Below are 12229 nucleotides of genomic sequence, written 5' to 3'. Positions count from 1 at the left end.
AGTACTGCAGTATGAGTGACCTCTGACCTGATGCCTTTAGCTCAGTGGGCTACAGGACCACGACTCCCAGTACTGCAGTATGAGTGACCTCTGACCTGAGGCCTTTAGCTCAGTGGGCTACAGGACCGCGTCTCCCAGTACTGCAGTATGAGTGACCTCTGACCTGAGGCCTTTAGCTCAGTGGGCTACAGGACCGCGTCTCCCAGTACTGCAGTATGCGTGACCTCTGACCTGATGCCTTTAGCTCAGTGGGCTACAGGACCAGGACTCCCAGTACTGCAGTATGAGTGACCTCTGACCTGAGGCCTTTAGCTCAGTGGGCTACAGGACCAGGACTCCCAGTACTGCAGTATGAGTGACCTCTGACCTGAGGCCTTTAGCTCAGTGGGCTACAGGACCACAACTCCCAGTACTGCAGTATGAGTGACCTCTGACCTGAGGCCTTTAGCTCAGTGGGCTACAGGACCAGGACTCCCAGTACTGCAGTATGAGTGACCTCTGACCTGAGGCCTTTAGCTCAGTGGGCTACAGGACCACGACTCCCAGTACTGCAGTATGAGTGACCTCTGACCTGAGGCCTTTAGCTCAGTGGGCTACAGGACCACGACTCCCAGTACTGCAGTATGAGTGACCTCTGACCTGAGGCCTTTAGCTCAGTGGGCTACAGGACCAGGACTCCCAGTACTGCAGTATGAGTGACCTCTGACCTGAGGCCTTTAGCTCAGTGGGCTACAGGACCAGGACTCCCAGTACTGCAGTATGAGTGTGTTGGTAACAGTGGAGAGGTTGTTCGTTGTGTAAAGATGGAAGCAGAGTATTGTAACTTCCTGGCTACTAAACATTAATGACAAAATACTGTGTAAATAAGATTCTATTAAAGAAACTAAATTGAAAATAAAGTCAAAAGTGTTCTGCCATGTCTTTATTCTGGAGAACAACTGGTGCAAATCAAAATGGAGGATTCATGAGAAAAGCCTTAACATTCACTACACACTGACATAGACCCATTATAAGGAGGGGTTATTAATACACACTGACATAGACCCATTATAAGGAGGGGTTATTAATACACATAGACCCATTATAAGGAGGGGTCATTAATACACACTGACATAGACCCATTATAAGGAGGGGTCATTAATACACATAGACCCATTATAAGGAGGGGTTATTAATACACACTGACATAGACCCATTATAAGGAGGGGTTATTAATACACATAGACCCATTATAAGGAGGGGTTATTAATACACATAGATCCATTATAAGGAGGGGTTATTAATACACATAGACCCATTATAAGGAGGGGTTATTAATACACATAGACCCATTCTCTATAAGGAGGGGTTATTAATACACATAGACCCATTATAAGGAGGGGTTATTACTACACATAGACCCATTATAAGGAGGAGTTATTAATACACACTGACATAGACCCATTATAAGGAGGGGTTATTAATACACATAGACCCATTATAAGGAGGGGTTATTAATACACATAGACCCATTATAAGGAGGGGTTATTAATACACATAGACCCATTATAAGGAGGGGTTATTAATACACATAGACGCATTATAAGGAGGGGTTATTAATACACATAGACCCATTATAAGGAGGGTTATTAATTCACATAGACCCATTATAAGGAGGGGTTATTAATACACATAGACCCATTATAAGGAGGGGTTATTAATACACATAGACCCATTATAAGGAGGGGTTATTAATACACATAGACCCATTATAAGGAGGGGTTATTAATACACACTGACATAGACCCATTATAAGGAGGGGTTATTAATACACATAGACCCATTATAAGGAGGGGTTATTAATACACATAGACCGATTATAAGGAGGGGTTATTAATACACATAGACCCATTATAAGGAGGGGTTATTAATACACATAGACCCATTATAAGGAGGGGTTATTAATACACACTGACATAGACCCATTATAAGGAGGGGTTATTAATACACATAGACCCATTATAAGGAGGGGTTATTAATACACATAGACCCATTATAAGGAGGGGTTATTACTACACATAGACCCATTATAAGGAGGGGTTATTAATACACACTGACATAGACCCATTATAAGGAGGGGTTATTAATACACATAGACCCATTATAAGGAGGGGTCATTAATACACATAGACCCATTATAAGGAGGGGTTATTAATACACATAGACCCATTATAAGGAGGGGTTATTACTACACATAGACCCATTATAAGGAGGGATTATTAATACACACTGACATAGACCCATTATAAGGAGGGGTTATTAATACACATAGACCCATTATAAGGAGGGGTTATTAATACACACTGACATAGACCCATTATAAGGAGGGGTTATTAATACACGCTGACATAGACCCATTATAAGGAGGGGTTATTAATACACATAGACCCATTATAAGGAGGGGTTATTAATACACATAGACCCATTATAAGGAGGGGTTATTAATATACGCTGACATAGACCCATTATAAGGAGGGGTTATTAATACACATAGACCCATTATAAGGAGGGGTTATTAATACACATAGACCCATTCTCCATAAGGAAGGGTTATTAATACACGCTGACATAGACCCATTATAAGGAGGGGTTATTAATACACACTGACATAGACCCATTATAAGGAGGGGTTATTAATACACATAGACCCATTATAAGGAGGGGTTATTAATACACATAGACCCATTATAAGGAGGGGTTATTAATACACATAGACCCATTATAAGGAGGGGTTATTAATACACATAGACCCATTATAAGGAGGGGTTATTAATACACATAGACCCATTATAAGGAGGGGTTATTAATACACGCTGACATAGACCCATTATAAGGAGGGGTTATTAATTCACATAGACCCATTATAAGGAGGGGTTATTAATAAACATAGACCCATTCTCTATAAGGAGGGGTTATTAATACACATAGACCCATTATAAGGAGGGGTTATTAATATGCTGACATAGACCCATTATAAGGAGGGGTTATTAATACACATGGCCCATTATAAGGAGGGGTTATTAATACACATAGACCCATTATAAGGAGGGGTTATTAATACACATAGACCCATTATAAGGAGGGGTTATTACTACACATAGACACATTCTCTATAAGGAGGGGTTATTAATACACATAGACCCATTATAAGGAGGGGTTATTAATACACATAGACATGTTATTAAAAACAAACATTCCCTGAATCTCATTGCTGATATGACATGTATGACTGAATGTATATTATACAGTATAATATGTATAACTGAATGTATAGTATACAGTATAAGATGTATAACTGAATGTATAGTATACAGTATAAGATCTATAACTGAATGTATAGTATACAGTATAATATGTATAACTGAATGTATAGTATACAGTATAAGATGTATAACTGAATGTATAGTATACAGTATAAGATCTATAACTGAATGTATAGTATACAGTATAATATGTATAACTGAATGTATAGTATACAGTATAATATGTATAACTGAATGTATAGTATATCAAAATCAAATCAAATCAAATTTATTTATATAGCCCTTCGTACATCAGCTGATATCTCAAAGTGCTGTACAGAAACTCAGCCTAAAACCCCAAACAGCAAGCAATGCATGTGAAAGAAGCACGGTGGCTAGGAAAAACTCCCTAGGAAAAACTCCCTAGAAAGGCCAAAAACCTAGGAAGAAACCTAGAGAGGAACCAGGCTATGATACAGTATAAGATGTATAACTGAATGTATTGTATACAGTATAATATGTATACCTGAATGTATAGTATACAGTATAATATGTATAACTGAATGTATAGTATACAGTATAATATCTATAACTGAATGTATAGTATACAGTATAATATGTATAACTGAATGTATAGTATACAGTATAATATCTATAACTGAATTTATAGTATACAGTATAATATGTATAACTGAATGTATAGTATACAGTATAATATCTATAACTGAATGTATAGTATACAGTATAAGATGTATAACTGAATGTATAGTATACAGTATAATATGTATAACTGAATGTATAGTATACAGTATAATATCTATAACTGAATGTATAGTATACAGTATAATATGTATAACTGAATGTATAGTATACAGTATAATATCTATAACTGAATGTATAGTATACAGTATAATATGTATAACTGAATGTATAGTATACAGTATAATATCTATAACTGAATGTATAGTATACAGTATAAGATGTATACCTGAATGTATAGTATACAGTATAATATGTATAACTGAATGTATAGTATACAGTATAATATGTATAACTGAATGTATAGTATACAATATAAGATCAGACGTTTGTTAAAATATATATTCTTAAACCTGTATGTTTGGCTAATGTTCTTTGTTAAATATGCATTTTAAATGTATCATTCAACTTCCGTATATGTTTTAGTATAATTGGAAAAGTTAAAAGAAAAAAAAAAAAAAAAAAGCAATAATGAACCGTAACGTTTTGTGGTAGGAACCTTGATCTATGTACCTTGGTAATCAGGGGACTGATAACAACGACGGACCAGGAAGCGACATTTTCGAAATAACGAAGAAATGCGAAAATGTTTATAAACTTTTTTAAATGCAGTGAGAATTCTAATATTGTTTTCAACCAGTATTTATCAGATTAGTGTCGTTTCACAAGAAAGAGGGACCTTCCGTCTGTAACTAGGAAGTTGGACCATAGAGGTGTCGTCGCTGTGCTGTCCGCCATGTGGGGGGAGATCGACCCTGGTCCCGAGTCCAGTCCGCCTGTCAGCGATGAACCGGTGGCCTGCAGACAGCCCGACCCCCGGGGACCACAGCCCGACCCCCGGCGACCACGGCCCGACCCCCGGCGACCACGGCCCGACCCACAGCCCGGTCCCAGGGGAACCGAACCAGCTTCTAGCTGCTCTGCAACCGCCAACACCGAGGAGGACGAGCCGCAGGAGAACCAGGTGAGAAGTAGCAACAAGGAGAGAGATAGTGACGTAAACAACCAGATGTTACCAAAGATATTGATGACTACCCTCCATTCATCTGTCATGTTAATGTGTGAACTAGATAGCAACCAACCGGTGAAGGACAGGGAATTTTTACATTTTAGTCATTTAGCAGACGCTCTTATCCAGAGCGACTTACAGTAGTGAATGCATACATTTCATACATAAAAGATCCCAGCGGTGTGTGTGTGTGTTTCCCCAGGCGGATCTCAGCGGTGTGTGTGTGTGTGTTTCCCCAGGCGGATCTCAGCAGTGTGTGTTTCTTCCCAGGCGGATCTCAGCGGTGTGTGTGTGTCTCTTCCCAGGCGGATCCCAGCGGTGTGTGTGTGTGTCTCCTCCCAGGCGGATCCCAGCGGTGTGTGTGTTTCCCCAGGCAGATCTCAGCGGTGTGTGTGTGTGTTTCCCCAGGCAGATCTCAGCGGTGTGTGTGTGTGTTTCCCCAGGCGGATCTCAGCGGTGTGTGTGTGTGTGTCTCCTCCCAGGCGGATCTCAGCGGTGTGTGTGTGTTTCTTCCCAGGCAGATCTCAGCGGTGTGTGTGTGTGTCTCCTCCCAGGCGGATCTCAGCGGTGTGTGTGTGTGTGTGTTTCCCCAGGCGGGTCTCAGCGGTGTGTGTGTGTGTTTCCCCAGGCAGATCTCAGCGGTGTGTGTGTGTTTCCCCAGGCGGATCTCAGCGGTGTGTGTGTCTCCTCCCAGGCAGATCCCAGCAGTGTGTGTGCCATGGTGGAGGTGGTGGCTGTGAGTGGTAGCCAGGTGAAGAGCCAGCAGGTAGGTGAGGCAGAGCTGACCTTAACCCAGCGGAGAGAGGAGCTGCTCGGACAGTACCGGACCAAGCCCCTGGTGTTTCTGGAGCGATACCAGGTACCTCTTTGGTCTCAGTTTGGTCTCCCCCTGATTAAATAAAACCTTAGAAAAGTTAAATATGTTTGAAATCTATTTTTCTAGACACATTTTTTTACACGTATTGTTTTGGAGACATGAATGCTTTGCCATCTCGTTCACTTCCTGTATTCACACAGTATCTCTGTATCTGAAACTGGCCTGAGTACGACTTGGTTTTATATAGAGGATGATATATGGCCAACACCTGCTCTATCCTGGGCCTCTAACCTTCTCCCCCAGGGCCTCCAACCTTCTCCCCCAGGGCCTCTAACCCTCTCCCCCAGGGCCTCTAACCCTCTCCCCCAGGGTCTCTAACTCTCTCCCCCAGGGCCTCTAACCTCTACCCTTTTCCCCAGGGCCTCTAACCTCTAACCCTCTCCCCCAGGGCCTCTAACCCTCTCCCCCAGGGTCTCTAACCCTCTCCCCCAGGGCTTCTAACCCTCTCCCCCAGGGCCTCTAACCTCTAACCCTCTCCCCCAGGGCCTCTAACCTCTAACCCTCTCCCCCAGGGCTTCTAACCCTCTCCCCCAGGGCCTCTAACCTCTAACCTTCTCCCCCAGGCCCTCTAACCCTCTCCCCCAGGGCCTCTCCCCCTCTCCCCCAGGGCCTCTAACCTCTAACCTTCTCCCCCAGGGCCTCTAACCCTCTCCCCCAGGGCCTCTCCCCCAGGGCCTCTAACCTCTACCCTTCTCCCCCAGGCCCACCTGAAGCCTCAGCACCTGTCATCGTTCTGCCATCTGATTTCTGACCCCCGGGCGCAGTACTACTGCCGTGAGGTGAGACGGAGAGCAGCGGGACGCTCTAACAGGACCCGGGTTCGCAACCAACGCTACGCCGCCCTCAGGGAGCTGCAGAGGGGTGAGCCGAGCAACCAATCACAGACCCTGGTACTCAGCCTAGCAACCAATCACAGACACCCTGGTACTCAGCCTAGCAACCAATCACAGACACCCTGGTACTCAGCCTAGCAACCAATCACAGACACCCTGGTACTCAGTCTAGCAACCAATCACATACCCTGGTACTCAGCCTAGCAAGCAATCACAGACCCTGGGACTCAGCCTAGCAACCAATCACAGACCCTGGTACTCAGCCTTGCAACCAATCACAGACCCTGGTACTCAGCCTTCAGGACCAATCACAGACCCTGGTACTCAGCCTAGCAACCAATCACAGACCCTGGGACTCAACCTAGCAACCAATCACAGACCCTGGTACTCAGCCTAGCAACCAATCACAGACACCCTGGTACTCAGCCTAGCAACCAATCACAGACCCCGGTACTCAGCCTAGCAACCAATCACAGACACCCTGGTACTCAGTCTAGCAACCAATCACAGACACCCTGGTACTCAGTCTAGCAACCAATCACAGACACCCTGGTACTCAGCCTAGCAACCAATCACAGACACCCCGGTACTCAGCCTAGCAACCAATCACAGACACCCTGGTACTCAGCCTAGCAACCAATCACAGACACCCTGGTACTCAGCCTAGCAACCAATCACAGACCCTGGTACTCAGTGATTGGTGCTGAAGACTGAGTATCAGGTATGTTCTCTGTTTAGTGAGTCCTCCAGATCAGAGGCAGTAGGGATGACCAGGGATGTTCTCTGTTTAGTGAGTCCTCCAGATCAGAGGCGGTAGGGACGACCAGGGATGTTCTCTGTTTAGTGAGTCCTCCAGATCAGAGGCGGTAGGGACGACCAGGGATGTTCTCTGTTTAGTGAGTCCTCCAGATCAGAGGCGGTAGAGATGACCAGGGATGTTCTCTGTTTAGTGTGTCCTCCAGATCAGAGGCAGTGGGGATGTTCTCTGTTTAGTGAGTCCTCCAGATCAGAGGCAGTAGGGACGACCAGGGATGTTCTCTGTTTAGTGAGTCCTCCAGATCAGAGGCAGTGGGGATGTTCTCTGTTTAGTGAGTCCTCCAGATCAGAGGCAGTAGGGACGACCAGGGATGTTCTCTGTTTAGTGAGTCCTCCAGATCAGAGGCAGTAGGGATGACCAGGGATGTTCTCTGTTTAGTGAGTCCTCCAGATCAGAGGCAGTGGGGATGTTCTCTGTTTAGTGAGTCCTCCAGATCAGAGGCAGTAGGGACGACCAGGGATGTTCTCTGTTTAGTGAGTCCTCCAGATCAGAGGCAGTAGGGATGACCAGGGATGTTCTCTGTTTAGTGAGTCCTCCAGATCAGAGGCAGTAGGGATGACCAGGGATGTTCTCTGTTTAGTGAGTCCTCCAGATCAGAGGCAGTAGGGATCAAATCAAATTTCAAATCAAATGTATTTATATAGCCCTTCTTACATCAGCTGATATCTCAAAGTGCTGTACAGAAACCCAGCCTAAAACCCCAAACAGCAAGCAATGCAGGTGTAGAAGCACGGTGGCTAGGAAAAACTCCCTAGAAAGGCCAGAACCTAGGAAGAAACCTAGAGAGGAACCAGGCTATGAGGGGTGACTAGGAAAAACTCCCTAGAAAGGCCAAAACCAAGGAAGAAACCTAGAGAGGAACCAGGCTATGAGGGGTGGCCAGTCCTCTTCTGGCTGTGCCGGGTGGAGATTATAACAGAACATGGCCTAGATGTTCAAATGTTCATAAATGACCAGCAGGATCAAATAATAATAATCATAGTAGTTGTCGAGGGTGCAACAAGTCAGTAACACAAGAGTAAGTGTCAGTTGGCTTTTTCATAGCCGATCTTTGAGAGTATCTCTACCGCTCCTGCTGTCTCTAGAGAGTTGAAAACAGCAGGTCTGGGACAGGTAGCACGTCCGGTGAACAGGTCAGGGTTCCATAGCCGCAGACAGAACAGTTGGAACTGGAGCAGCAGCACGGCCAGGTGAACTGGGGACAGCAAGGAGTCATCAAGCCAGGTAGTCCTGAGGCATGGTCCTAGGGCTCACGTCCTCCGAGAGAAAGAAAGAAAGAGAAAGAGAGAATTAGAGAGAGCATATTTAAATTCACTCATGTCTCTAACCACCCCAGAGGGCCAGTACTTCAGCGAGGACCAGATGAGAAGCCGGGAGCCCCTACTGTATGAGCAGTACATCGGCCAATACCTGACTGAGGAGCAGCTGTTACATTGCTCCCTCGAGGCCATGCAGGGAGGAGCAGGGGAGGAGCGGGGCCCGGGGGGAGCAGAGGGGGGACTGGCCCACCTCCTCCTCAACTCCTACCAGGAGAGACTGATCCAGAGCCGGCTGCAGGAGGAGCAGGACAGGGAGGAGGAGGCACTGGAGGAGGAAGAGGGAGAGGAAGAGGGTAAGATACACAGCATCACCAGACGTACGTTCAACAAGGAAGTAGTTTGACGACATTCACTACGGTTGGCTAACAGTTTGAGAAGGTAGTCTGCAGCAAAGGTAAGTGATTCACTACGGTTGGCTAACAGTTTGAGAAGGTAGTCTGCAGCGAAGGTAAGGGATTCCCTACGGTTGGCTAACAGTTTGAGAAGGTAAGGGATTCACTACAGTTGGCTAATAGTTTGAGAAGGTAGTCTGCAGCGAAGGTAGTGATTCACTACGGTTGGCTAACAGTTTGAGAAGGTAGTCTGCAGCGAAGGTAAGGGATTCACTACGGTTGGCTAACAGTTTGAGAAGGTAGTCTGCAGCGAAGGTAAGGGATTCACTACGGTTGGCTAACAGTTTGAGAAGGTAGTCTGCAGCGAAGGTAAGGGATTCACTACGGTTGGCTAACAGTTTGAGAAGGTAGTCAGCAGCGAAGGTAAGGGATTCACTACGGTTGGCTATCAGTTTGAGAAGGTAGTCTGCAGTGAAGGTAAGGGATTCACTACGGTCGGCTAACAGTTTGAGAAGGTAGTCTGCAGCGAAGGTAAGGGATTCACTACGGTTGGCTAACAGTTTGAGAAGGTAAGGGATTCACTACAGTTGGCTAATAGTTTGAGAACGTAGTCTGCAGCGAAGGTAAGTGATTCACTACGGTTGGCTAACAGTTTGAGAAGGTAGTCTGCAGCGAAGGTAAGGGATTCACTACGGTTGGCTAACAGTTTGAGAAGGTAAGTGATTCACTATAGTTGGCTAACAGTTTGAGAAGGTAGTCTGCAGCGAAGGTAAGTGATTCACTACGGTCGGCTAACAGTTTGAGAAGGTAGTCTGCAGCGAAGGTAAGGGATTCTGATCACGTCTCTGTGTGTCTCACGGTACTGTGTGTGTGTATGTGTGTGTGTGTCTCTGTGTGTGTGTGTGTGTGTGTGTGTGTGTGTGTGTGTGTGGTCCCTCCAGCTGGAGGGTTGGGAGCAGAGGGCTATGAACCAACACCCCAGGAGAAAGCACTGCTCAGGGACGAGTTCATCACTCTGATGTACCAACGCTTCCTGGACGGACACGACAAAGACTTTAACTACAGGTTAGTAGCTGGCTAACTAAATTACTAACTGGGTAGACTGACTAAATTACTAACTGGGTAGACTAACTGGGTAGACTAACTAAATTACTAACTGGGTAGACTAACTGGGTAGACTAACTAAATTACTAACTGGGTAGACTAACTGGGTAGACTAACTAAATTACTAACTGGGTAGACTAACTGGGTAGACTAACTAAATTACTAACTGGGTAGACTAACTAAATTACTAACTGGGTAGACTAACTAAATTACTAACTGGGTAGACTAACTAAATTACTAACTGGGTAGACTGACTAAATTACTAACTGGGTAGACTAACTGGGTAGACTAACTAAATTACTAACTGGGTAGACTAACTGGGTAGACTAACTAAATTACTAACTGGGTAGACTAACTGAATTACTAACTGGGTAGACTAACTGGGTAGACTAACTAAATTACTAACTGGGTAGACTAACTAAATTACTAACTGGGTAGACTAACTGGGTAGACTAACTGAATTACTAACTGGGTAGACTAACTGGGTAGACTAACTAAATTACTAACTGGGTAGACTAACTGGGTAGACTAACTAAATTAACAACTGGGTAGACTAACTGAATGAATGACTGACGAACCAACTACTTTACCAGCTGTGTTGCAGTGGACAGCCTGAACTACTTTACCAGCTGTGTTGTGTTGCAGTGGACAGACTGAACTACTTTACCAGCTGTGTTGCAGTGGACAGACTGAACTACTTTACCAGCTGTGTTGTGTTGCAGAGGACAGACTGAACTACTTTACCAGCTGTGTTGCAGTGGACAGACTGAACTACTTTACCAGCTGTGTTGCAGTGGACAGACTGAACTACTTTACCAGCTGTGTTGTGTTGCAGTGGACAGACTGAACTACTTTACCAGCTGTGTTGCAGTGGACAGACTGAACTACTTTACCAGCTGTGTTGCAGTGGACAGACTGAACTACTTTACCAGCTGTGTTGTGTTGCAGTGGGCAGACTGAACTACTTTACCAGCTGTGTTGCAGTGGACAGACTGAACTACTTTACCAGCTGTGTTGTGTTGCAGTGAAGTGGATGGGAATCCCGACTACGACAACCTGGACATCGTCAACAGAGATGCAGAGGAGAAGTACTTCGATGAGGATGATGAGGAGGAGGAAGAGGAGGATGAGGAGGAGGAGGAGGAGGAGATGACTGTAGTTATGATGTCATGACAGCAGCTGTCATTTGGACTGTAAATACGATAGCTTCTGTAATAACTAAACTATGTTCCTACTCTGTTCTCATCACATTCATGTAATATTCAGTTTGTATGGATGGCAATAAATCATGTATGTTTACCTACGTTGTTAGCCAGTTTAACTAGTTCCTAACTAATTCCTTAGTTCTTGTTTGGACCCTGCTGACAACACTGGCCACTGAAGTATTTCTGAATGAGGCAGAGAGCTGATTGTAACTGAGTCAGCGACTCAATGAAGAGTTAGTATTTCTGAATGAGTCAGAGAGCTGATTGTAACTGAGTCAGCGACTCAATGAAGAGTTAGTATTTCTGAATGAGTCAGAGAGCTGATTGTAACTGAGTCAGCGAGTCAATGAAGAGTTAGTGTTTCTGAATGAGTTAGAGCTGATTGTAACTGAGTCAGCGACTCAATGAAGAGTTAGTATTTCTGAATGAGTCAGAGCTGATTGTAACTGAGCGACTCAAATGAAGTTAGTATTTCTGAATGAGTCAGACAGCTGATTGTAACTGAGTCAGCGACTCAATGAAGAGTTAGTATTTCTGAATGAGTCAGAGAGCTGATTGTAACTGAGTCAGCGACTCAATGAAGAGTTAGTATTTCTGAATGAGTCAGAGAGCTGATTGTAACTGAGTCAGCGACTCAATGAAGAGTTAGTATTTCTGAATGAGTCAGAGAGCTGATTTGTAATATTTCAAAGG

General features: G+C 44.7%; 1 protein-coding gene and 1 long non-coding RNA gene across 3 annotated transcripts; both read left to right on the top strand.

The window, feature by feature from the left end:
* Positions 1-4515: 4515 nt before the first annotated feature.
* LOC115188952 (coiled-coil domain-containing protein 97) lies at positions 4516-11632 on the top strand. 2 transcript variants are annotated; one of them, XM_029747783.1, is made up of 6 exons: positions 4516-5004; positions 5711-5908; positions 6628-6787; positions 8913-9188; positions 10169-10292; positions 11357-11632. In XM_029747783.1, the coding sequence occupies exons 1-6, from the start codon at positions 4777-4779 to the stop codon at positions 11502-11504; spliced, it is 1134 nt and encodes a 377-aa protein (XP_029603643.1). In that variant the 5' UTR covers positions 4516-4776; the 3' UTR covers positions 11505-11632. The 2 variants fall into 2 exon arrangements, with proteins under 2 accessions (XP_029603643.1, XP_029603644.1); XM_029747784.1 differs by having other exon boundaries at positions 4522-5004; positions 5744-5908.
* On the top strand, positions 9196-10015 carry LOC115188953 (uncharacterized). The gene is made up of 3 exons (XR_003876653.1): positions 9196-9758; positions 9797-9942; positions 9981-10015. It is a non-coding gene; the product is annotated as an uncharacterized LOC115188953 (long non-coding RNA).
* Positions 11633-12229: the final 597 nt, after the last annotated feature.

This window comes from Salmo trutta, unplaced genomic scaffold (assembly GCF_901001165.1).
Source record: "Salmo trutta unplaced genomic scaffold, fSalTru1.1, whole genome shotgun sequence".
Taxonomy (NCBI): Eukaryota; Metazoa; Chordata; class Actinopteri; order Salmoniformes; family Salmonidae; genus Salmo; species Salmo trutta.
This window is presented reverse-complemented; position numbering and strand designations above follow the sequence as displayed.